We start from the raw sequence: 25,505 nt of genomic DNA, 5'->3' as shown, positions 1-25,505 counted from the left end.
TGGGATAGTTTGGATGGATAGCGTTTCACGCTGAGCCTCATCCAGACTGATGCGAATGAAAGTTTCACAACACAAAGAATTAAATGCGAAATTGGCAAAAAAATAAGAGTAAAACACGATAAAAAATAGCGAGCTTGGTGTGGTCGAATATACCAGAATATGGTATATTCCACCTTGGTATGATCGAATATACCGGAATATGGTATATTTAACCTTGGTATGGTCAAATATACCGGAATATGGTATATTCAACCTTGGTATGATCGATTAAAGCTACTGATACGGTGATACCTGCCCGTAAAGCTACTAATATACCACTTTAATTGAGGACAGGATAGAAAATGAAGTGGTCACACTGGTTATATGTAATGCAGTTTGTTACTTTGTTGACGTAGATACAAAATTAGACATCTATTTCACATTTTGCTTGCAAACAAATTATTAAGTGTTTCGTTATTCGTGCGGAAAATATATATTGTATTAGTTTAGTAAGAACAGTCTATTCGCTATGAATCATATCAAGTAAGGTTATCGTTTGTATCTAGTCATTTATCCAAGTTTTTGAAGTTAAAGGTTCGTTTAAATCATGTTCATTAGCCACAATTGGTCCGTCCGTTATGCTATTTCGACAAAGGTAGCATCAGTTGTCACACCACAGTTATTGTTTTTGGTCGACATCAGAATATAACCATCATTACCCCAGTGGGTTGACCAGGAATTCTTTACCAACCAGTATGTCTGGCCTCTCATGGTACCATACCCTACAGCCAGTACAGCATGGTCCAAATCATCTGTTTGGTGTGTTACCTAAACACAATTTCCGGCGTAATGTAGACGAAGCCGAAGTCAATTGAGGTTATGATTTTTAGGTCTTGGTGCACCTTTGAGACGTTGACCTCCCAGCCCTTCCCCAGCCCTTCCCCAGCCCTTCCCCAGCCCTTCCCCAGCCCTTCCCCAGCCCTTCCCCAGCCCTTCCCCTAGCCCTTCCCCCAGCCCTTCCTCCAGCCCTTCCCCTCGCCCTTCCCCCAGCCCCTCCCACGCCCCACACAACGATATAAACGCAAGCCTGGACTTACCGCAGTCAGGTTCATAGTAAACACCATCGGAATAAAAAGAAAATGATTTATGTGACGCGTCAATGCCCACAGAACAAGGGCCATGGGTGGCAATGGCCACTTTCAACATCTCCTCGCTTCCTGACGTCACGTTCACATAACCATCAATATGAGTTGACACCTCGGACGAGTTGAAATGACAGTATCCGTTCTAAAAATCAAAAACAAGAAGTGTTTTCTTCTTACCAGACTTACCCGACATTGAAGGAATACCATCAAGGCAGTAGCTTTCTCCTTGACTCCATAAAGCGTCTGATAAAGCGTAATAACTGACAGACAAATCTCAAAACAGCTCAAAACTCTCCACCAGATTTGCTTGCTTGCAATACGCCTCTATTATACGAGGTAAACAGCTCTGTAAACATTTTTAGTATAGATACGACTTTGGATATGCATACCATTCCCAGATATGGACCATAGGTAAATTCACTTGGTATGCCACCATGTTTCATCACCCATTGATAAGCACGATATTCCTCTCCGCCATTGCAAGCGTTGTTGCCAAATCCCCAGGAACAATCCATCAACACCTGCTGCGACAGACGAATCCTATTCCCAGTCTGAAAAAGTGAAAAATAAGTCAAACGTTGTCGTACTTTTAGCCTGACCTCGAAAGAGACACACTCTCAACAAGTAGTCAAACTTTAATTCAATAAAATCCTAATGCTACTCGTAGTGAGGAAGACAAGGAGAGACTAAGCTTACATGAAGAAACAAAGCTCCTTCCATCGCACCGGTAGCCCCAAATGACCAGCATGATCCACAGATAGCCTGATCTTTCACTGGTGTCACCGCACCTCGAAGACGCCAGTCAACAAAGTCTGGTATATCGTCGACCATAACACTTGGGTTAAAAGGTTTTCCTCCGTTGTAACCTCTCGTGCGCTGGCGACCTCTTAGTTCTTTAAACTCATCATCGTGGAGATCAGCCAAATGGTTGATTTTCAGACGGTAGCCGAGGTTCTGACGATTTTTTGCATGGATGAATCTGAATAAAATGAATTTTCAAGACATGTTCACGTTGCACTTGATGTGCCGAAACTAGATCACTTTAACAGCTTCCCCATCACCGCTAACTTAGTACGCCTTCACATAGATCTATCAGTTCTAAACTGTTCTTCCTAGAGGTCCAGTAAAAATCATCTCTTATTGATCCAGTGTTACTACAGGAGGAAACCTAAACTAAACTAACTTCATTTATACTGGATAGCTCTATCAGTTCTAAACTGTTCTTCCTAGAGGTCCAGTAAGGATCATCTCTTATTCATCCAGTGTTACAACAGGAGGAAACCTAAACTAAACTAACTTTATTTATACTGGATAGCTCTATCAGTTCTAAACTGTTCTTCCTAAAAGTCCAGTAAGGATCATCTCTTATTGATCCAGTGTTACTACAGGAGGAAACCTAAACTAAACTAACTTTATTTATACTGGATAGCTCTATCAGTTCTAAAACTGTTCTTCTTAGAGGTTCAGTAAGGATCATCTCTTATTGATCCAGTGTTACTACAGGAGGAAACCTAAACTAAACTAACTTTATTTATACTGGATAACTCTATCTGTTCTAAACTGTTCTTCCTAGAGGTCCAGTAAAGATCATCTCTTATTGATCCAGTGTTACTACAGGAGGAAACCTAAACTAAACTAATTCTATTTATATTGGATAGCTCTATCTGTTCTAAACTGCTCTTCCTAGAGGTCCAGTAAGGATCATCTCTTATTGATCCAGTTACAGGAGGAAACCTAAACTGACACTTCTATCAACTCTGAGATGTTTCTCCCCCAGAGGTCCATATCTTTCACCTCAGATTTTGTCTGAAATGTCCTTTTCGTCGTTCAAATTCAGGTTTATCTTTATAATCTTTTGAATATTGTTTCACGAAATCCTTAAACACATGATGAATTCGATCCTCGTCTTTAGGACTGAAGTAATCTCTCATGGGGTTCGCTATAACTGCTGACTCAGCACCAGGTCCAGGAAAGCCATGACACTTCATTCCTAAGAAAGCCGGAGGAATAACGTATACACTCGCGATTTCTGCTTGCAGATTAAAAAAGACAGCAGTTACATGCAAGTACCTTTCGGAATCTCAAAGGTTTCTTCAGTAGGAATCCCGATATCAAACGAGTTGTACAATACTTCATATTTATCGTAATGAGAGCCGAACAAAGTGTCATATCCTAACATCTCGTATCGTTTCGGATATTTGCTCTTCTGATCAACTGTCAAGGTATAGATGTTCACTTTCTTCCCCGAAACGGCTTTCAGTCTGAAGTTGTAACATGGAGTTCCTTCGAAATTTTCTTCTCCTATATACTGAGGAATAAAATGAAGCGGTTTTTTGCCTTGTTTTAAGAGAAATATCTCACTTGTTCTTTGAGATATTTACTCACGATGCTTATTAAGATAACTTTTCATCAAAGGAGTTACAGTCACCAAACATAAAACGAATTGTTTTTGTGTATTTTGGCTGTTGAGAAACGACTACATTTATTTACTTTGTATGAAATCCACTGAAGAAGCTTCTGGTCAAGTTAAATATTTTACCATAGGCCATAACTATCAGTTGAGGATATTTTACCTCGAAAGCAGTGAGGTTCCTGGGCAAAACTGGCTGTGCTTGAACCGGACCATCGATTTCAAAACATGTTTCTTCAACAGAAATTTCTTCCGTTGCCCATGGTGAAATGAGATATGATTTCTCCTGTGCCGCAAGCTGATATGTCTTATCCATTCCTAAGAAAAAAGCAATTCTTAATTGTTAGAAGCATTTGCCACCTGATATATAGTTAATGTCAAGGCTGTTACATCGTTTCATATTTGACACAATATTTCGGCAAATTTTCCAAGGAATCTCACTCAATATAGCTTGAAAACGTCGAGTATTCTGCACAAATTATAAAAAGTAAAAAGCTATTTTTAAATTGCAATTGATTTCCGCAAATGTCAAATGTTAATGTTGCATGTGATCTGTCATCTATAATTGGTAACCTTGGGACGTTTGCTGGCTCGATCAATTAAAAATTGCCTAGTGATATTCAGTTAAATATACGTGTCCCTTGTTTTAATGTAAAAACAGAATTATTTTCGCTTTAGGAATTAGGAAATCTCTTTGCAGTTCACGCAGTACGATTTTAGACTATACTGTAAAAAGAGCTGTTTTCTTTAAAATGCAACGACGCCAGAAATTACCTATAAAATCACGGCTGTAGTTTTTTATTTGTCTGCTAAAGAGTGTCCTAAAAAAGAGCCACTAATGTCTACGCATATCTGAATTCGTAAAATCTTCGAACAAGCAAAATATTCGAATATTTAGCGAACTGGCGCCTCGGCTGAACAACGCAACGTATTTTATTTAGTTACTTGCCATTATAATAGTCAATACGACTTCTTTGGTTTGGTCCGTCATACCATGCTTCAAATGGTTCGCCTATTTCAGCGTATGGTAGATTAATGATGCCTTTTGCCATATAAGATGCGGGCCATGTTGGTGGCTCTGGGTCGCGAAGAGGAATTCCCTCTACCCCGACTACAGCAACGAAGAAAAGAGCAAGGATGTTAACGTGTATTGCCATTGTCATGTTGTGATGAAACTTGAACTGGGAACTTGAACTTGTTGCCTTGAGAACTTGCCCAGACGGGTAGAATGGAAACAATAGCACCAAACGAGTGTCACATGAGCTGGATAAACAATTTGTTTAAATTCGCATCAGTTGAGCCTAGGACGGTTGCAACTGTGTCACTCGATATTAACTCTTTTCCATACTGAAAAACAGTCAATTTATGATAAAATGAACCTGTCTTTTGAACTGTGTGGTTGGAATTTTGCAGATTCGGCCTAAAACGTGAAAGAATTATATTTGAATAGCCATCCTACTACGCACGCAATTTGTTAAATCAATGTCAAGTCCAAGATATTGTGAAAATCAAGCGTTATCAGAGTGCTTCTTATCCAAGCGAAATATAGAACCATCACCGAAGCCTTATATTCTCTAACAAATGCCTTTCTCTTCGCCTCGTCATCGTCCTTGTCCCCGCTGTCTAATCAAGGACACGGCATTGGAATACAGGACAAGTGTACCCCTTACCATTTTGGTCAATTTTGACGACTTTTTGAACTTTTCAAAAACTGTCTTAAAATGCTAAAAATGGCTTCCAAAGACTAATATCTTTCATTTTAGAGCATTTTGAGACCGTTTTTGAAAAGTTGAACAAGTCGTCAAAATTGACCAAAATGGTAAGGCTTACCCCTTACCATTTTGGTCAATTTTGACGACTTTTTGAACTTTTCAAAAACTGTCTTAAAATGCTAAAAATGGCTTCCTAAGACTAATATCTTTCATTTTAGAGCATTTTGAGACAGTTTTTGAAAAGTTGAACAAGTCGTCAAAATTGACCAAAATGGTAAGGCTTACCCCTTACCATTTTGGTCAATTTTGACGATTTTTTGAACTTTTCAAAAACTGTCTTAAAATGCTAAAAATGGCTTCCTATGACTAATATCTTTCATTCTAGAGCATTTTGAGACAGTTTTTGAAAAGTTGAACAAGTCGTCAAAATGATAAGGCTTACCCCTTACCATTTTGGTCAATTTTGACGACTTTTGAACTTTTCAAAACTGTCTTAAAATGCTAAAAATGGCTTCCTAAGACTAATATCTTTCATTTTAGAGCGTTTTGAGACAGTTTTTGAAAAGTTGAACAAGTCGTCAAAATTGACCAAAATGGTAAGGCTTACCTCTTACCATTTTGGTCAATTTTGACGACTTTTTGAACTTTTCAAAAAGTGTCTTAAAATGCTAAAAATGGCTTCCTAAGACTAATATCTTTCTTTTTAGAGCGTTTTGAGACACTTTTCGAAAAGTTGAACAAGTCGTCAAAATTGACCAAAATGGTAAGGCTTACCCCTTACCATTTTGGTCAATTTTGATGACTTTTTGAACTTTTCAAAAAGTGTCTTAAAATGCTAAAAATGGCTTCGTAAGACTAATATCTTTCATTTTAGAGCGTTTTGAGACAGTTTTTGAAAAGTTGAACAAGTCGTCAAAATTGACCAAAATGGTAAGGCTTATACCCCTTACCATTTTGGTCAATTTTGACGACTTTTTGAACTTTTAAAAAACTGTCTTAAAATGCTAAAAATGGCTTCCTAAGACTAATATCTTTCATTCTAGAGCATTTTGAGACAGTTTTTGAAAAGTTGAACAAGTCGTCAAAATTGACCAAAATGGTAAGGCTTACCCCTTACCATTTTGATCAATTTTGACGACTTTTTGAACTTTTCGAAAACTGTCTTAAAATGCTAAAAATGGCTTCCTAAGACTAATATCTTTCATTTAGAGCGTTTTGAGACAGTTTTGAAAAGTTGAACAAGTCGTCAAAATTGACCAAAATGGTAAGGCTTACCCTTACCATTTTGGTCAATTTTGACGACTTTTTGAACTTTTCAAAAACTGTCTTAAAATGCTAAAAATGGCTTCCTAAGACTAATATCTTTCATTTTAGAGCGTTTTGAGACAGTTTTTGAAAAGTTGAACAAGTCGTCAAAATTGACCAAAATGGTAAGGCTTACCTCTTACCATTTTGGTCAATTTTGACGACTTTTTGAACTTTTCAAAAAGTCTTAAAATGCTAAAAATGGCTTCCTAAGACTAATATCTTTCTTTTTAGAGCGTTTTGAGACACTTTTCGAAGAGTTGAACAAGTCGTCAAAATTGACCAAAATGGTAAGGCTTACCCCTTACCATTTTGGTCAATTTTGATGACTTTTTGAACTTTTCAAAAACTGTCTTAAAATGCTAAAAATGGCTTCCTAAGACTAATATCTTTCATTTTAGAGCGTTTTGAGACACTTTTTGAAAAGTGGAAAAAGTCGTCAAAATTGACGAAAATGGTAAGGCTTACCCTTACCATTTTGGTCAATTTTGACGACTTTTTGAACTTTTCAAAAAGTGTCTTAAAATGCTAAAAATGGCTTCCTAAGACTAATATCTTTCATTTTAGAGCGTTTTGAGACAGTTTTTGAAAAGTTGAACAAGTCGTCAAAATTGACCAAAATGGTAAGGCTTACCCCTTACCATTTTGGTCAATTTTGACGATTTTTTGAACTTTTCAAAAACTGTCTTAAAATGCTAAAAATGGCTTCCTAAGACTAATATCTTTCTTTTTAGAGCGTTTTGAGACACTTTTCGAAAAGTTGAACAAGTCGTCAAAATTGACCAAAATGGTAAGGCTTACACCTTACCATTTTGGTCAATTTTGACGACTTTTTGAACTTTTCAAAAAGTGTCTTAAAATGCTAAAAATGGCTTCCTAAACTAATATCTTTCATTTAGAGCATTTTGAGACAGTTTTTGAAAAGTTGAACAAGTCGTCAAAATTGACCAAAATGGTAAGGTTTACCTTACCATTTGGTCAATTTTGACGACTTTTTCAACTTTTCAAAAACTGCTCTTAAAATGAAAATGGCTTCTAAACTAATACTTTATTCTAGAGCATTTTAGACAGTTTTGAAAAGTTCAAAAAGTCGTCAAAATTGACCAAAATGGTAAGGGTAAGCCTTACCATTTTGGTCAATTTTGACGACTTGTTCAACTTTTCAAAAACTGTCTCAAAACGCTCTAAAATGAAAGATATTAGTCTTAGGAAGCCATTTTTAGCATTTTGAGACAGTTTTTGAAAAGTTGAACAAGTCGTCAAAATTGACCAAAATGGTAAGGGGTAAGCCTTACCATTTTGGTCAATTCTGACGACTTGTTCAACTTTTCAAAAACTGTCTCAAAACTCTAAAATGAAAGATATTAGTCTTAGGAAGCCATTTTTAGCATTTTAAGACAGTTTTTGAAAGTTCAAAAAGTCGTCAAAATTGACCAAAATGGTAAGGGGTAAGCCTTACCATTTTGTCAATTTGACGACTTGTTCAACTTTCAAAAACTGTCTCAAAACGCTCTAAAATGAAAGATATTAGTCTTAGGAAGCCATTTTTAGCATTTTAAGACAGTTTTTGAAAGTTCAAAAAGTCGTCAAAATTGACCAAAATGGTAAGGGGTAAGCCTTACCATTTTGGTCAATTTTGACGACTTGTTCAACTTTCAAAAACTGTCTCAAAACGCTCTAAAATGAAAGTATTAGTCTTAGGAAGCCATTTTTAGCATTTTAAGACAGTTTTTGAAAAGTTCAAAAAGTCGTCAAAATTGACCAAAATGGTAAGGGGTAAGCCTTACCATTTGGTCAATTTTGACGACTTGTTCAACTTTTCAAAAACTGTCTCAAAACTGCTCTAGAAATGAAAGATATTAGTCTTAGGAAGCCATTTTAGCATTTTAAGACAGTTTTTGAAAAGTTCAAAAAGTCGTCAAAATTGACCAAAATGGTAAGGGGTAAGCCTTACCATTTTGGTCAATTTTGACGACTTGTTCAACTTTCAAAAACTGTCTCAAAACGCTCTAAAATGAAAGATATTAGTCTAGGAAGCCATTTTAGCATTTTAAGACAGTTTTTGAAAAGTTCAAAAGTCGTCAAAATTGACCAAAATGGTAAGGGTAAGCCTTACCATTTGGTCAATTTTGACGACTTGTTCAACTTTTCAAAAACTGTCTCAAAACGCTCTAAAATGAAGATATTAGTCTTAGGAAGCCATTTTTAGCATTTTAAGACAGTTTTTGAAAAGTTCAAAAAGTCGTCAAAATTGACCAAAATGGTAAGGGGTAAGCCTTACCATTTTGGTCAATTTTGACGACTTGTTCAACTTTTCAAAAACTGTCTCAAAATGCTCTAGAAATGAAAGATATTAGTCTTAGGAAGCCATTTTTAGCATTTTAAGACAGTTTTTGAAAAGTTCAAAAAGTCGTCAAAATTGACCAAAATGGTAAGGGGTAAGCCTTACCATTTTGGTCAATTTTGACGACTTGTTCAACTTTTCAAAAACTGTCTCAAAAACGCTCTAAAATGAAAGATATTAGTCTTAGGAAGCCATTTTTAGCATTTTAAGACAGTTTTTGAAAAGTTCAAAAAGTCGTCAAAATTGACCAAAATGGTAAGGGGTAAGCCTTACCATTTTGGTCAATTTTGACGACTTGTTCAACTTTTCAAAAACTGTCTCAAAACGCTCTAAAATGAAAGATATTAGTCTTAGGAAGCCATTTTTAGCATTTTAAGACAGTTTTTGAAAAGTTCAAAAAGTCGTCAAAATTGACCAAAATGGTAAGGGGTAAGCCTTACCATTTTGGTCAATTTTGACGACTTGTTCAACTTTTCAAAAACTGTCTCAAAATGCTCTAAATGAAAGATATTAGTCTTAGGAAGCCATTTTTAGCATTTTAAGACAGTTTTTGAAAAGTTCAAAAAGTCGTCAAAATTGACCAAAATGGTAAGGGGTAAGCCTTACCATTTTGGTCAATTTTGACGACTTGTTCAACTTTTCAAAAACTGTCTCAAAATGCTCTAGAATGAAAGATATTAGTCTTAGGAAGCCATTTTAGCATTTTAAGACAGTTTTTTGAAAAGTTCAAAAAGTCGTCAAAATTGACCAAAATGGTAAGGGGTAAGCCTTACCATTTTGGTCAATTTTGACGACTTGTTCAACTTTTCAAAAACTGTCTCAAAACGCTCTAAAATGAAAGATATTAGTCTTAGGAAGCCATTTTTAGCATTTTAAGACAGTTTTTGAAAAGTTCAAAAAGTCGTCAAAATTGACCAAAATGGTAAGGGTAAGCCTTACCATTTTGGTCAATTTTGACGACTTGTTCAACTTTCAAAAACTGTCTCAAAATGCTCTAGAAATGAAAGATATTAGTCTTAGGAAGCCATTTTTAGCATTTTAAGACAGTTTTTGAAAAGTTCAAAAAGTCGTCAAAATTGACCAAAATGGTAAGGGGTAAGCCTTACCATTTTGGTCAATTTTGACGACTTGTTCAACTTTTCAAAAACTGTCTCAAAATGCTCTAAATGAAAGATATTAGTCTTAGGAAGCCATTTTTAGCATTTTAAGACAGTTTTTGAAAAGTTCAAAAAGTCGTCAAAATTGACCAAAATGGTAAGGGGTAAGCCTTACCATTTTGGTCAATTTTGACGACTTGTTCAACTTTTCAAAAACTGTCTCAAAAGCTCTAAATGAAAGATATTAGTCTTAGGAAGCCATTTTTAGCATTTTAAGACAGTTTTTGAAAAGTTCAAAAAGTCGTCAAAATTGACCAAATGGTAAGGGGTAAGCCTTACCATTTTGGTCAATTTTGACGACTTGTTCAACTTTTCAAAAACTGTCTCAAAACGCTCTAAAATGAAAGATATTAGTCTTAGGAAGCCATTTTTAGCATTTTAAGACAGTTTTGAAAAGTTCAAAAAGTCGTCAAAATTGACCAAAATGGTAAGGGGTAAGCCTTACCATTTTGGTCAATTTTGACGACTTGTTCAACTTTTCAAAAACTGTCTCAAAATGCTCTAGAATGAAAGATATTAGTCTTAGGAAGCCATTTTTAGCATTTTAAGACAGTTTTTGAAAAGTTCAAAAAGTCGTCAAAATTGACCAAAATGGTAAGGGGTAAGCCTTACCATTTTGGTCAATTTTGACGACTTGTTCAACTTTTCAAAAACTGTCTCAAAATGCTCTAGAATGAAAGATATTAGTCTTAGGAAGCCATTTTTAGCATTTTAAGACAGTTTTTGAAAAGTTCAAAAAGTCGTCAAAATTGACCAAAATGGTAAGGGGTAAGCCTTACCATTTTGGTCAATTTTGACGACTTGTTCAACTTTTCAAAAACTGTCTCAAAACGCTCTAAAATGAAAGATATTAGTCTTAGGAAGCCATTTTTAGCATTTTAAGACAGTTTTTGAAAAGTTCAAAAAGTCGTCAAAATTGACCAAAATGGTAAGGGGTAAGCCTTACCATTTTGGTCAATTTTGACGACTTGTTCAACTTTTCAAAAACTGTCTCAAAACGCTCTAAAATGAAAGATATTAGTCTTAGGAAGCCATTTTAGCATTTTAAGACAGTTTTTGAAAAGTTCAAAAAGTCGTCAAAATTGACCAAAATGGTAAGGGGTAAGCCTTACCATTTTGGTCAATTTTGACGACTTGTTCAACTTTTCAAAAACTGTCTCAAAATGCTCTAATGAAAGATATTAGTCTTAGGAAGCCATTTTTAGCATTTTAAGACAGTTTTTGAAAAGTTCAAAAAGTCGTCAAAATTGACCAAAATGGTAAGGGGTAAGCCTTACCATTTTGGTCAATTTTGACGACTTGTTCAACTTTTCAAAAACTGTCTCAAAATGCTCTAAAATGAAAGATATTAGTCTTAGGAAGCCATTTTTAGCATTTTAAGACAGTTTTTGAAAAGTTCAAAAAGTCGTCAAAATTGACCAAAATGGTAAGGGGTAAGCCTTACCATTTTGGTCAATTTTGACGACTTGTTCAACTTTTCAAAAACTGTCTCAAAATGCTCTAAATGAAAGATATTAGTCTTAGGAAGCCATTTTTAGCATTTTAAGACAGTTTTTGAAAAGTTCAAAAAGTCGTCAAAATTGACCAAAATGGTAAGGGGTAAGCCTTACCATTTTGGTCAATTTTGACGACTTGTTCAACTTTTCAAAAACTGTCTCAAAAGTCTCTAAATGAAAGATATTAGTCTTAGGAAGCCATTTTTAGCATTTTAAGACAGTTTTTGAAAAGTTCAAAAAGTCGTCAAAATTGACCAAAATGGTAAGGGGTAAGCCTTACCATTTTGGTCAATTTTGACGACTTGTTCAACTTTTCAAAAACTGTCTCAAAACGCTCTAAAATGAAAGATATTAGTCTTAGGAAGCCATTTTTAGCATTTTAAGACAGTTTTTGAAAAAGTTCAAAAAGTCGTCAAAATTGACCAAAATGGTAAGGGGTAAGCCTTACCATTTTGGTCAATTTTGACGACTTGTTCAACTTTTCAAAAACTGTCTCAAAACGCTCTAAATGAAAGATATTAGTCTTAGGAAGCCATTTTTAGCATTTTAAGACAGTTTTTGAAAAGTTCAAAAAGTCGTCAAAATTGACCAAAATGGTAAGGGTAAGCCTTACCATTTTGGTCAATTTTGACGACTTGTTCAACTTTTCAAAAACTGTCTCAAAACGCTCTAAATGAAAGATATTAGTCTTAGGAAGCCATTTTTAGCATTTTAAGACAGTTTTGAAAAGTTCAAAAAGTCGTCAAAATTGACCAAAATGGTAAGGGGTAGCCTTACCATTTTGGTCAATTTTGACGACTTGTTCAACTTTTCAAAAACTGTCTCAAAACGCTCTAAAATGAAAGATATTAGTCTTAGGAAGCCATTTTTAGCATTTTAAGACAGTTTTTGAAAAGTTCAAAAAGTCGTCAAAATTGACCAAAATGGTAAGGGGTAAGCCTTACCATTTTGGTCAATTTTGACGACTTGTTCAACTTTTCAAAAACTGTCTCAAAATGCTCTAAATGAAAGATATTAGTCTTAGGAAGCCATTTTTAGCATTTTAAGACAGTTTTTGAAAAGTTCAAAAAGTCGTCAAAATTGACCAAAATGGTAAGGGGTAAGCCTTACCATTTTGGTCAATTTTGACGACTTGTTCAACTTTTCAAAAACTGTCTCAAAACGCTCTAAATGAAAGATATTAGTCTTAGGAAGCCATTTTTAGCATTTTAAGACAGTTTTGAAAAGTTCAAAAAGTCGTCAAAATTGACCAAAATGGTAAGGGGTAAGCCTACCATTTGGTCAATTTTGACGACTTGTTCAACTTTTCAAAAACTGTCTCAAAATGCTCTAGAATGAAAGATATTAGTCTTAGGAAGCCATTTTTAGCATTTTAAGACAGTTTTGAAAAGTTCAAAAAGTCGTCAAAATTGACCAAAATGGTAAGGGGTAAGCCTTACCATTTTGGTCAATTTTGACGACTTGTTCAACTTTTCAAAAACTGTCTCAAAACGCTCTAAATGAAAGATATTAGTCTTAGGAAGCCATTTTTAGCATTTTAAGACAGTTTTTGAAAAGTTCAAAAAGTCGTCAAAATTGACCAAAATGGTAAGGGGTAAGCCTTACCATTTTGGTCAATTTTGACGACTTGTTCAACTTTTCAAAAACTGTCTCAAAATGCTCTAAATGAAAGATATTAGTCTTAGGAAGCCATTTTTAGCATTTTAAGACAGTTTTTGAAAAGTTCAAAAAGTCGTCAAAATTGACCAAAATGGTAAGGGGTAAGCCTTACCATTTTGGTCAATTTTGACGACTTGTTCAACTTTTCAAAAACTGTCTCAAAACGCTCTAAAATGAAAGATATTAGTCTTAGGAAGCCATTTTTAGCATTTTAAGACAGTTTTTGAAAAGTTCAAAAAGTCGTCAAAATTGACCAAAATGGTAAGGGGTAAGCCTTACCATTTTGGTCAATTTTGACGACTTGTTCAACTTTTCAAAAACTGTCTCAAAATGCTCTAGAATGAAAGATATTAGTCTTAGGAAGCCATTTTTAGCATTTTAAGACAGTTTTTGAAAAGTTCAAAAAGTCGTCAAAATTGACCAAAATGGTAAGGGGTAAGCCTTACCATTTTGGTCAATTTTGACGACTTGTTCAACTTTTCAAAAACTGTCTCAAAATGCTCTAGAATGAAAGATATTAGTCTTAGGAAGCCATTTTTAGCATTTTAAGACAGTTTTTGAAAAGTTCAAAAAGTCGTCAAAAATTGACCAAAATGGTAAGGGTAAGCCTTTCATTTTGGTCAATTTTGACGACTTGTTCAACTTTTCAAAAACTGTCTCAAAACGCTCTAAAGAAAGATATTAGTCTTAGGAAGCCATTTTTAGCATTTTAAGACAGTTTTTGAAATGTTCAAAAAGTCGTCAAAATTGACCAAAATGGTAAGGGGTAAGCCTTACCATTTTGGTCAATTTTGACGACTTGTTCAACTTTTCAAAAACCGTCTCAAAACGCTCTAAAATGAAAGATATTAGTCTTAGGAAGCCATTTTTAGCATTTTAAGACAGTTTTTAAAAGTTCAAAAAGTCGTCAAAATTGACCAAAATGGTAAGGGGTAAGCCTTACCATTTTGGTCAATTTTGACGACTTGTTCAACTTTTCAAAAAACTGTCTCAAAATGCTCTAGAATGAAAGATATTAGTTTTAGGAAGCCATTTTTAGCATTTTAAGACAGTTTTTGAAAAGTTCAAAAAGTCGTCAAAATTGACCAAAATGGTAAGGGGTAAGCCTTACCATTTTGGTCAATTTTGAAGACTTGTTCAACTTTTCAAAGACTGTCTCAAAACGCTCTAAAATGAAAGATATTAGTCTTAGGAAGCCATTTTTAGCATTTTAAGACAGTTTTGAAAAGTTCAAAAAGTCGTCAAAATTGACCAAAATGGTAAGGGGTAAGCCTTACCATTTTGGTCAATTTTGACGACTTGTTCAACTTTTCAAAAACTGTCTCAAAACGCTCTAAAATGAAAGATATTAGTCTTAGGAAGCCATTTTTAGCATTTAAGACAGTTTTTGAAAAGTTCAAAAAGTCGTCAAAATTGACCAAAATGGTAAGGGATAAGCCTTACCATTTTGGTCAATTTTGACGACTTGTTCAACTTTTCAAAAACTGTCTCAAAATGCTCTAAAATGAAAGATATTAGTCTTAGGAAGCTATTTTTAGCATTTTAAGACACTTTTTGGAAAGTTCAAAAAGTCGTCAAAATTGACCAAAATGGTAAGGGGTAAGCCTTACCATTTTGGTCAATTTTGACGACTTGTTCAACTTTTCAAAAACCGTCTCAAAACACTCTAAAATGAAAGATATTAGTCTTAGGAAGCCATTTTTAGCATTTTAAGACAGTTTTTGAAAAGTTCAAAAAGTCGTCAAAATTGACCAAAATGGTAAGGGGTAAGCCTTACCATTTTGGTCAATTTTGAACGACTTGTTCAACTTTTCAAAAACTGTCTCAAAATGCTCTAGATGAAAGATATTAGTCTTAGGAAGCCATTTTTAGCATTTTAAGACGCTTTTTGGAAAGTTCAAAAAGTCGTCAAAATTGACCAAAATGGTAAGGGGTAAGCCTTTCCATTTTGGTCAATTTTGACGACTTGTTCAACTTTTCAAAAACTGTCTCAAAACGCTCTAAAATGAAAGATATTAGTCTTAGGAAGCCATTTTTAGCATTTTAAGACAGTTTTTGAAAAGTTCAAAAAGTCGTCAAAATTGACCAAAATGGTAAGGGGTAAGCCTTTCCATTTTGGTCAATTTTGACGACTTGTTCAACTTTTCAAAAACTGTCTCAAAACGCTCTAAAATGAAAGATATTAGTCTTAGGAAGCCACTTTTTAGCATTTTAAGACAGTTTTTGAAAAGTTCAAAAAGTCGTCAAAATTGACCAAAATGGTAAGGGGTAAGCCTTACCATTTTGGTCAATTTTGACGACTTGTTCAACTTTTCAAAAACTGTCTCAAAATGCTCTAGAATGAAAGATATTAGTCTTAGGAAGCCATTTTTAGCATTTTAAGACAGTTTTTGAAAAGTTCAAAAAGTCGTCAAAATTGACCAAAATGGTAAGGGGTAAGCCTTTCCATTTTGGTCAATTTTTGACGACTTGTTCAACTTTTCAAAAACTGTCTCAAAATGCTCTAAATGAAAGATATTAGTCTTAGGAAGCCATTTTTAGCATTTTAAGACAGTTTTTGAAAAGTTCAAAAAGTCGTCAAAATTGACCAAAATGGTAAGGGGTAAGCCTTACCATTTTGGTCAATTTTGACGACTTGTTCAACTTTTCAAAAACTGTCTCAAAACGCTCTAAAATGAAAGATATTAGTCTTAGGAAGCCATTTTTAGCATTTTAAGACATTTTGAAAAGTTCAAAAAGTCGTCAAAATTGACCAAAATGGTAAGGGGTAAGCCTTACCATTTTGGTCAATTTTGACGACTTGTTCAACTTTTCAAAAACTGTCTCAAAATGCTCTAGAATGAAAGATATTAGTCTTAGGAAGCCATTTTTAGCATTTTAAGACACTTTTTGAAAGTTCAAAAAGTCGTCAAAATTGACCAAAATGGTAAGGGGTAAGCCTACCATTTTGGTCAATTTTGACGACTTGTTCAACTTTTCAAAAACTGTCTCAAAATGCTCTAGAATGAAAGATATTAGTCTTAGGAAGCCATTTTTAGCATTTTAAACAGTTTTTGAAAAGTTCAAAAAGTCGTCAAAATTGACCAAAATGGTAAGGGGTAAGCCTTACCATTTTGGTCAATTTTGACGACTTGTTCAACTTTTCAAAAACTGTCTCAAAATGCTCTAAAATGAAAGATATTAGTCTTAGGAAGCCATTTTTAGCATTTTAAGACAGTTTTTGAAAAGTTCAAAAAGTCGTCAAAATTGACCAAAATGGTAAGGGGTAAGCCTTACCATTTTGGTCAATTTTGACGACTTGTTCAACTTTTCAAAAACTGTCTCAAAATGCTCTAGAATGAAAGATATTAGTCTTAGGAAGCCATTTTTAGCATTTTAAGACAGTTTTTGAAAAGTTCAAAAAGTCGTCAAAATTGACCAAAATGTAAGGGGTAAGCCTTACCATTTTGGTCAATTTTGACGACTTGTTCAACTTTTCAAAAACTGTCTCAAAACGCTCTAAAATGAAAGATATTAGTCTTAGGAAGCCATTTTTAGCATTTTAAGACAGTTTTTGAAAGTTCAAAAAGTCGTCAAAATTGACCAAAATGGTAAGGGGTAAGCCTTACCATTTTGGTCAATTTTGACGACTTGTTCAACTTTTCAAAAACGTCTCAAAACGCTCTAAAATGAAAGATATTAGTCTTAGGAAGCCATTTTTAGCATTTTAAGACAGTTTTTGAAAAGTTCAAAAAGTCGTCAAAATTGACCAAAATGGTAAGGGGTAAGCCTTACCATTTTGGTCAATTTTGACGACTTGTTCAACTTTTCAAAAACTGTCTCAAAATGCTCTAATGAAAGATATTAGTCTTAGGAAGCCATTTTTAGCATTTTAAGACAGTTTTTGAAAAGTTCAAAAAGTCGTCAAAATTGACCAAAATGGTAAGGGGTAAGCCTTACCATTTTGGTCAATTTTGACGACTTGTTCAACTTTTCAAAACTGTCTCAAAACGCTCTAAAATGAAAGATATTAGTCTTAGGAAGCCATTTTTAGCATTTTAAGACAGTTTTTGAAAAGTTCAAAAAGTCGTCAAAATTGACCAAAATGGTAAGGGGTAAGCCTTACCATTTTGGTCAATTTTGACGACTTGTTCAACTTTTCAAAAACTGTCTCAAAACGCTCTAAATGAAAGATATTAGTCTTAGGAAGCCATTTTTAGCATTTTAAGACAGTTTTTGAAAAGTTCAAAAAGTCGTCAAAATTGACCAAAATGGTAAGGGGTAAGCCTTTTCATTTTGGTCAATTTTGACGACTTGTTCAACTTTTCAAAAACCGTCTCAAAACACTCTAAAATGAAAGATATTAGTCTTAGGAAGCCATTTTTAGCATTTTAAGACAGTTTTTGAAAAGTTCAAAAAGTCGTCAAAATTGACCAAAATGGTAAGGGGTAAGCCTTACCATTTTGGTCAATTTTGACGACTTGTTCAACTTTTCAAAAACTGTCTCAAAACGCTCTAAAATGAAAGATATTAGTCTTAAGAAGCCATTTTTAGCATTTTAAGACAGTTTTGAAAAGTTCAAAAAGTCGTCAAAATTGACCAAAATTGTAAGGGGTAAGCCTTACCATTTTGGTCAATTTTGACGACTTGTTCAACTTTTCAAAAACTGTCTCAAAATGCTCTAGATTGAAAGATATTAGTCTTAGGAAGCCATTTTTAGCATTTTAAGACGCTTTTTGGAAAGTTCAAAAAGTCGTCAAAATTGACCAAAATGGTAAGGGGTAAGCCTTCCATTTTGGTCAATTTTGACGACTTGTTCAACTTTTCAAAAACTGTCTCAAAACGCTCTAAAATGAAAGATATTAGTCTTAGGAAGCCATTTTTAGCATTTTAAGACAGTTTTTGAAAAGTTCAAAAAGTCGTCAAAATTGACCAAAATGGTAAGGGGTAAGCCTTCCATTTTGGTCAATTTTGACGACTTGTTCAACTTTTCAAAAACTGTCTCAAAACGCTCTAAAATGAAAGATATTAGTCTTAGGAAGCCACTTAAGCATTTTAAGACACTTTTTGGAAAGTTCAAAAAGTCGTCAAAATTGACCAAAATGGTAAGGGGTAAGCCTTACCATTTTGGTCAATTTTGACGACTTGTTCAACTTTTCAAAAACTGTCTCAAAATGCTCTAGAATGAAAGATATTAGTCTTCGGAAGCCATTTTTAGCATTTTAAGATAGTTTTTGAAAAGTTCAAAAAGTCGTCAAAATTGACCAAAATGGTAAGGGGTAAGCCTTTCCATTTTGGTTAATTTTGACGACTTGTTCAACTTTTCAAAAACTGTCTCAAAATGCTCTAAAATGAAAGATATTAGTCTTAGGAAGCCATTTTTAGCATTTTAAGACAGTTTTTGAAAAGTTCAAAAAGTCGTCAAAATTGACCAAAATGGTAAGGGGTAAGCCTTACCATTTTGGTCAATTTTGACGACTTGTTCAACTTTTCAAAAACTGTCTCAAAACGCTCTAAAATGAAAGATATTAGTCTTAGGAAGCCATTTTTAGCATTTTAAGACAAATTTTGAAAAGTTCAAAAAGTCGTCAAAATTGACCAAAATGGTAAGGGATAAGCCTTACCATTTTGGTCAATTTTGACGACTTGTTCAACTTTTCAAAAACTGTCTCAAAATGCTCTAGAATGAAAGATATTAGTCTTAGGAAGCTATTTTTAGCATTTTAAGACACTTTTTGGAAAGTTCAAAAAGTCGTCAAAATTGACCAAAATGGTAAGGGGTAAGCCTTACCATTTTGGTCAATTTTGACAACTTGTTCAACTTTTCAAAAACTGTCTCAAAATGCTCTAGAATGAAAGATATTAGTCTTAGGAAGCCATTTTTAGCATTTTAAGACAGTTTTTGAAAAGTTCAAAAAGTCGTCAAAATTGACCAAAATGGTAAGGGGTAAGCCTTACCATTTTGGTCAATTTTGACGACTTGTTCAACTTTTAAAAAACTGTCTCAAAACGCTCTAAAATGAAAGATATTAGTCTTAGGAAGCCATTTTTAGCATTTTAAGACACTTTTTGGAAAGTTCAAAAAGTCGTCAAAATTGACCAAAATGGTAAGGGGTAAGCCTTACCATTTTGGTCAATTTTGACGACTTGTTCAACTTTTCAAAAACTGTCTCAAAACGCTCTAAAATGAAAGATATTAGTCTTAGGAAGCCATTTTTAGCATTTTAAGACAAATTTTGAAAAGTTCAAAAAGTCGTCAAAATTGACCAAAATGGTAAGGGATAAGCCTTACCATTTTGGTCAATTTTGACGACTTGTTCAACTTTTCAAAAACTGTCTCAAAATGCTCTAGAATGAAAGATATTAGTCTTAGGAAGCTATTTTTAGCATTTTAAGACACTTTTTGGAAAGTTCAAAAAGTCGTCAAAATTGACCAAAATGGTAAGGGGTAAGCCTTACCATTTTGGTCAATTTTGACAACTTGTTCAACTTTTCAAAAACTGTCTCAAAATGCTCTAGAATGAAAGATATTAGTCTTAGGAAGCCATTTTTAGCATTTTAAGACAGTTTTTGAAAAGTTCAAAAAGTCGTCAAAATTGACCAAAATGGTAAGGGGTAAGCCTTACCATTTTGGTCAATTTTGACGACTTGTTCAACTTTTAAAAACTGTCTCAAAACGCTCTAAAATGAAAGATATTAGTCTTAGGAAGCCATTTTTAGCATTTTAAGACACTTTTTGGAAAGTTCAAAAAGTCGTCAAAATTGACCAAAATGGTAAGGGGTAAGCCTTACCATTTTGGTCAATTTTGACGACTTGTTCAACTTTTCAAAAACTGTCTCAAAACGCTCTAAAATGAAAGATATTAGTCTTAGGAAGCCATTTTTAGCATTTTAAGACAGTTTTTGAAAAGTTCAAAAAGTCGTCAAAATTGACCAAAATGGTAAGGGGTAAGCCTTACCATTTTGGTCAATTTTGACGACTTGTTCAACTTTTCAAAAACTGTCTCAAAATGCTCTAGATGAAAGATATTAGTCTTAGGAAGCCATTTTTAGCATTTTAAGACACTTTTTGGAAAGTTCAAAAAGTCGTCAAAATTGACCAAAATGGTAAGGGGTAAGCCTTACCATTTTGGTCAATTTTGACGACTTGTTCAACTTTTCAAAAACTGTCTCAAAATGCTCTAAAATGAAAGATATTAGTCTTAGGAAGCCATTTTTAGCATTTTAAGACAGTTTTGAACAGTTCAAAAAGTCGTCAAAATTGACCAAAATGGTAAGGGGTAAGCCTTCCATTTTGGTCAATTTTGACGACTTGTTAAACTTTTCAAAAACTGTCTCAAAATGCTCTAAAATGAAAGATATTAGTCTTAGGAAGCCATTTTTAGCATTTTAAGACAGTTTTTGAAAAGTTCAAAAAGTCGTCAAAATTGACCAAAATGGTAAGGGGTAAGCCTTACCATTTTGGTCAATTTTGACGACTTGTTCAACTTTTCAAAAACTGTCTCAAAATGCTCTAGAATGAAAGATATTAGTCTTAGGAAGCCATTTTTAGCATTTTAAGACAGTTTTTGAAAAGTTCAAAAAGTCGTCAAAATTGACCAAAATGGTAAGGGGTAAGCCTTACCATTTTGGTCAATTTTGACGACTTGTTCAACGTTTCAAAAACTGTCTCAAAATGCTCTAGAATGAAAGATATTAGTCTTAGGAAGCCATTTTTAGCATTTTAAGACAGTTTTTGAAAAGTTCAAAAAGTCGTCAAAATCGCCCAAAATGGTAAGGGGTAAGCCTTACCATTTTTGTCAATTTTGACGACTTGTTCAACTTTTCAAAAACCGTCTCAAAACGCTCTAAAATGAAAGATATTAGTCTTAGGAAGCCATTTTTAGCATTTTAAGACAGTTTTTGAAAAGTTCAAAAAGTCGTCAAAATTGACCAAAATGGTAAGGGGTAAGCCTTACCATTTTGGTCAATTTTGACGACTTGTTCAACTTTTCAAAAACTGTCTCAAAACGCTCTAAAATGAAAGATATTAGTCTTAGGAAGCCATTTTTAGCATTTTAAGACAGGATTCGACCAACAATGTAGCGAGTTATGTTATCTGTTCACTTTTTTACACTCTCTTGGGCCCTGTGTGTGGCTTGCCACAGGTAGCCCAAGCCAGACACAATTAGCCCAAGACAAAACACTCAGCAAAGAAATCTAAGAGAATTTTAAAAAAGTGAAAAAATATAAATTTTTTCAGTCTCGATCAAATCACCCTGTCAAATTTTCGTGAAAAATGAAAGTAAGTATAGATAAGGGTTTTTTAAAAGCGGGAAATTTTAAAATTTTTTTCGAAGTTTTTTCCCCGACTTAATTTAAATTTTCAGCATCCAATATCGAAAATTTTCAGGCTATAATCGTCGTTTTTTGTATTGCCAGGACTTGAAACGGTTTCCTTTGCTTGAGAGAACGAGGTCTTAACCACTAGACCACCACATCATTTGTCAAAAGCTATTGTTCTTAGTTTATTTGCCGTAATCCATTTCGAAGAATTTTAGTTTAATGGTAATTTCGGTGGGAAAAATCGATCCTTTCTCATTCGGGATTCGCGGGAACTTACGCTTACAACCTGGTAAGCCGTAGCCTTAACCACTGCAGTCATGGGCCACCGGATCGTATGTTGATACCAGCCTTACAAATTATATATATTATCGCGTTCAAAAGTACTTACAAAAAAATCGCGTAAAAAAAAGTCAAAAGTCAAAAAAAATAAAATAATAATCATGAATAAAAAAGCTTGATGGGGATGAAGCAGAAACACCCACTATTTGATTCTATCAGTTTCTTGCGAAATTACTTGCTTGGTAACGCAAGACCATATATTGCCATATTAACCCTCTAATATACAACAATTTTACATAATTTATAAGGAAAGCTACTGATACATGTGTTAGCTAACGTCTGTTCACACGATCCAATTTTGTTGGATCCAATTCACTTCTGACGGATGTTTTATAGTCTGTTGTCTTGTAATGTATATGAGCAGCAAATCCACTGAGGCCAATGCACTACAGATTTATCAATAACCGATTATATTTCATACGTCAGAAGTGAATTGAATGAGAAGAGACCTTTAAGGATGTCTAGATTACAAGATGTGTTATAAAATTGAAGTATTTTCATTAATTTCAAATTTCACGGGTGATCAAATTCATCAAAAATAGGAATGGATATCGCTGGGTTTACAGCAGAATACAGCTGCTGCTTCGTCTTCTGGTTGAACGACTGGATGTAATGGCCGGACGTGAAATCTGACGAGAAAGCTCCGCCATTGGCTGATCATAGTTAGTACGACGCCAAACTGGCTTGTACAACATAATCTTTGCAACCTGGACATTCCGTCCCGCCATCATGACGCTAGACGTGGCAACCATTGTTGTCTTCGCCGACGACAGCTCAACAAACTCGTTTGACGATCCTTGAAGATCACTCACTTGGAAAATACACTTCCCCTCGAGTGCATCTGGCGACACTATTTTGCAAAGGTCGACCAGATGTCTCACCATTGTGTCGTCCAATGCATAGTAATTCTGGTAGTTTGTGAATTCTCGAGGCAACTCGTCCAGCTGTAAAACCTTTACAAGAGAAAGATATGTCGCACGCATTCCGATTTTTGTTACTGAAATATGTTTAGATATATTATTGCTACCAGAGGAAGCCTAAATGACTAGTCGGTAACTAGAGGAAGGAACCCGGCTAAACTAAGCTTAGCTTAATTTATACTGGATAACTTCATTTCAAACTAACTTATCCATATTGGATAGCTCTGTCATTTCCCATATCTCGATTGTAAATGAGTTGAACATATACGTAACTTGTTGAGTTTGTTCATGTCAAAAGGTTACTTAAGGCAGCTTAATGTATATTCCTGGAAGTATATGGTGAAATCCAGGAGATGCGATTTAATAGTGAAACTGAAACACAGTGCTTTCGTTTTCCTCATGCAAGTTTCAATATGATAAACCTGGCAAGATAAACGGATTATTCTAGTCATTCCGGATCAATTTCTGGATCTGACAAACTAGAGGCATGCAGTTTTAAAAAGTCTAGCCTTTAGATTCTAAAACAAAAATATATATGAATGAAACGAGGTTTATTGGTAAGAGAATTTATATGATGAGATATGATATCGCTTAAGACGCTTATTCCACCATATAGTCAAACTATATATACGTATGCTGTATATACGTGCAAAAAATTATGAAAAGCTGGGCCTATGTAGTGGGAGTAATCTTATAATATTTGAGATGCACGATGAGCAAGCTATTTGAAAACTTGAAAGATGGACAACGGCATTCTAAGATGGGTTTTCATTAATTTTAATGATTTTTTGATAAATATCCCAAAATAAGTATCCATGTGTACATAAAAAATTAAGTATATATAGTCTAGACAGCATACGATATATAGTTGGACTAACTATAATTTTAAAACAACGGAAAACACAGTCAAGATTTGGTGTTTTAGTATCTTGCCTTCTCTAAATGACCGTCTACGCAGACTATATATATAAACAGATGGTGTTCGAACGTGTGTGCATTGATATCCAATGAGGTATCACAATTAAAATAACTGTGTATGCGATATTTACGATGAAATATCACAGTGCTATCTTCGAGGAATTAAAGCCTAGGTAACTGCCTGAATTTCCTTACTTCTTGGAAGGGAAATTGATGAAAGTAATTCTACGTACCGTCGCCATGCAATTCAAATAATACATCAATTTCGCCTTTGGGTTATTCGGAACTGTCACATTTGTTCCAGTCACTTTCATTCCAAGTTGGTTGCGTTGGAACGCCAGAGCCATATCGGTAAAAATATCGCGTAGAGAGAAATAGTCGATCCACTCCTGAAGGCTTAGAGATCGAAATTGGCAAATTTTTCACATTTTCAGATGTAAATATTGCGTGCCAAAGTGGGCGTGTAGGAACCTTCGACCTACGGAGATTTTCATTCAACAAGACAATGGATTATCTATATCAATATATCAACTTTGCATGGAATGATTGCTGATCAAAACTACGACATTAAAGCTCAGACGAGGCTGGTAATTTGCTTAGGTAGAGAATGCATGAGCTAGTTTGATCAGTTGGCATTTTTTATCGAGGGTTTATACCAGTGCTGCATGCTTATATAGCCTTCACCAAAGAACTAGTGCGTTTTTTGCAGAATGTTTTTGATTGCATAAGACACAACTGCAAGCATTCTCGTCTCGAATTCATTTAGTGAAGCAAAATTTGATGTCTGCAAATTAACACTAAACACCTGATGCTTTCGTGGTATTTTAGCTTTGCTGTTGTCAAGCGGCAACAAAAGACTTTTGAAAGTTGAACAGTTGAACTTTAGCGAGGTGGTCGCTATGTTGTATGAGATCACGTACGACCGTGATCAGACTGCCATCAAAGATCGTATATCGTAGGGCTAAAATCGCTAAAAGAAAACAGCACGTTATCCAACAGATTAAAAAGCAAACTCTCCCTTCCAAGGGTAAACAATACACGTATTTTTTCAATGGTTAACTATATCCCGCTGTGCAATGACATCTCACCACAAAACAGATGATAACGAACTCTCAAGTGAAACCAAACCCATTAAGCTGGAAATCAAACCTAAAGCACAGTGCTAGCTCTCCTTGTTTCTCTTATAGCTTATACGAGATAATAGCTTGCAATATCTTGTTGGCACAACGGAGTTTAGGAAGTGAAAGTTTAGTTTAGTGATGCAAATTCCTGGAACGCGAATAGTGCAATTCCTAGTAATGAGTTTCCTCGAAAAAAAATAACAGTTCTCACAGGGACCGCGGAGCAGGGTGGCTCGCTGGGGTTTAGCCCCACCAATAATTTTTCCGTAATTAGTCTTTAATTTTGAATATTTTTTAGTCAGCTCAAATTTACAAGCTAAAATTTACAAGCAATACAAGCGCCAAACATGCTGGAAACCGGCTTTACATTGGACAAGCATTTGACCATTAAAACAGCGTGGTTATCCATTTCAAAATATTTGACATCATAACCAAAGCATGGTTATATTGTTTAATGTTTGTATATGAGCGCCAAACATGCTGGAAACTTTACATTGCACAAGCACTTGACCATTAAAACAGCGTGGTTATCCATGTCAAAATATTTGACATCATATAACCAAAGCATGCATAGTTATATTGTTTAATGTTTTATATGAGCGCCAAACACGCTGGAAACTTTACATAGGACAAGCATTTGACCATTAAAACAGCGTGGTTATCCATGTCAAAATATTTCACATCATAACCAAAGCA

General features: G+C 34.5%; 2 protein-coding genes across 2 annotated transcripts; both read right to left on the bottom strand.

Moving 5' to 3' along the window:
* Positions 1 to 339: 339 nt before the first annotated feature.
* On the bottom strand, positions 340 to 4,725 carry LOC114528847 (digestive cysteine proteinase 1-like). Its single transcript, XM_028550564.1, has 8 exons — positions 4,484 to 4,725; positions 3,698 to 3,852; positions 3,195 to 3,432; positions 2,919 to 3,114; positions 1,821 to 2,103; positions 1,514 to 1,675; positions 1,074 to 1,266; positions 340 to 800 (listed from the first exon to the last, which is right to left on the bottom strand). Exons 1-8 carry the CDS (start codon positions 4,695 to 4,697, stop codon positions 616 to 618), a joined length of 1,626 nt encoding a protein of 541 aa, XP_028406365.1. The 5' UTR covers positions 4,698 to 4,725; the 3' UTR covers positions 340 to 615.
* A 17,425-nt stretch (positions 4,726 to 22,150) lies between these two features.
* Positions 22,151 to 24,106, bottom strand: LOC114528821. Its single transcript, XM_028550535.1, has 2 exons — positions 23,922 to 24,106; positions 22,151 to 22,803 (listed from the first exon to the last, which is right to left on the bottom strand). Exons 1-2 carry the CDS (start codon positions 24,033 to 24,035, stop codon positions 22,411 to 22,413), a joined length of 507 nt encoding a protein of 168 aa, XP_028406336.1. The 5' UTR covers positions 24,036 to 24,106; the 3' UTR covers positions 22,151 to 22,410.
* Positions 24,107 to 25,505: the final 1,399 nt, after the last annotated feature.

Source organism: Dendronephthya gigantea, unplaced genomic scaffold (genome assembly GCF_004324835.1).
Source record: "Dendronephthya gigantea isolate DGI-Jeju-01 unplaced genomic scaffold, DenGig_1.0 000051F, whole genome shotgun sequence".
NCBI lineage: Eukaryota > Metazoa > Cnidaria > Anthozoa > Malacalcyonacea > Nephtheidae > Dendronephthya > Dendronephthya gigantea.
Note: the sequence above shows the minus strand (reverse complement) of the source record. Positions and strands in the feature narration are given on the sequence as shown.

Coding starts and splice junctions, on each gene's coding strand:
- LOC114528847 (XM_028550564.1), bottom strand. CDS start 4,697: ATGACAATGGCAATACACGTTAACATCCTTGCTCTTTTCTTCGTTGCT. Junction 3,853..4,483: donor TCGTATTGACTATTATAATG/GCAAGTAACTAA, acceptor CTTTTTTCTTAG/GAATGGATAAGACATATCAG. Junction 3,115..3,194: donor AACCTTTGAGATTCCGAAAG/GTACTTGCATGT, acceptor CGGCTTTCTTAG/GAATGAAGTGTCATGGCTTT.
- LOC114528821 (XM_028550535.1), bottom strand. CDS start 24,035: ATGGCTCTGGCGTTCCAACGCAACCAACTTGGAATGAAAGTGACTGGA. Junction 22,804..23,921: donor ATTTGAATTGCATGGCGACG/GTACGTAGAATT, acceptor TCTCTTGTAAAG/GTTTTACAGCTGGACGAGTT.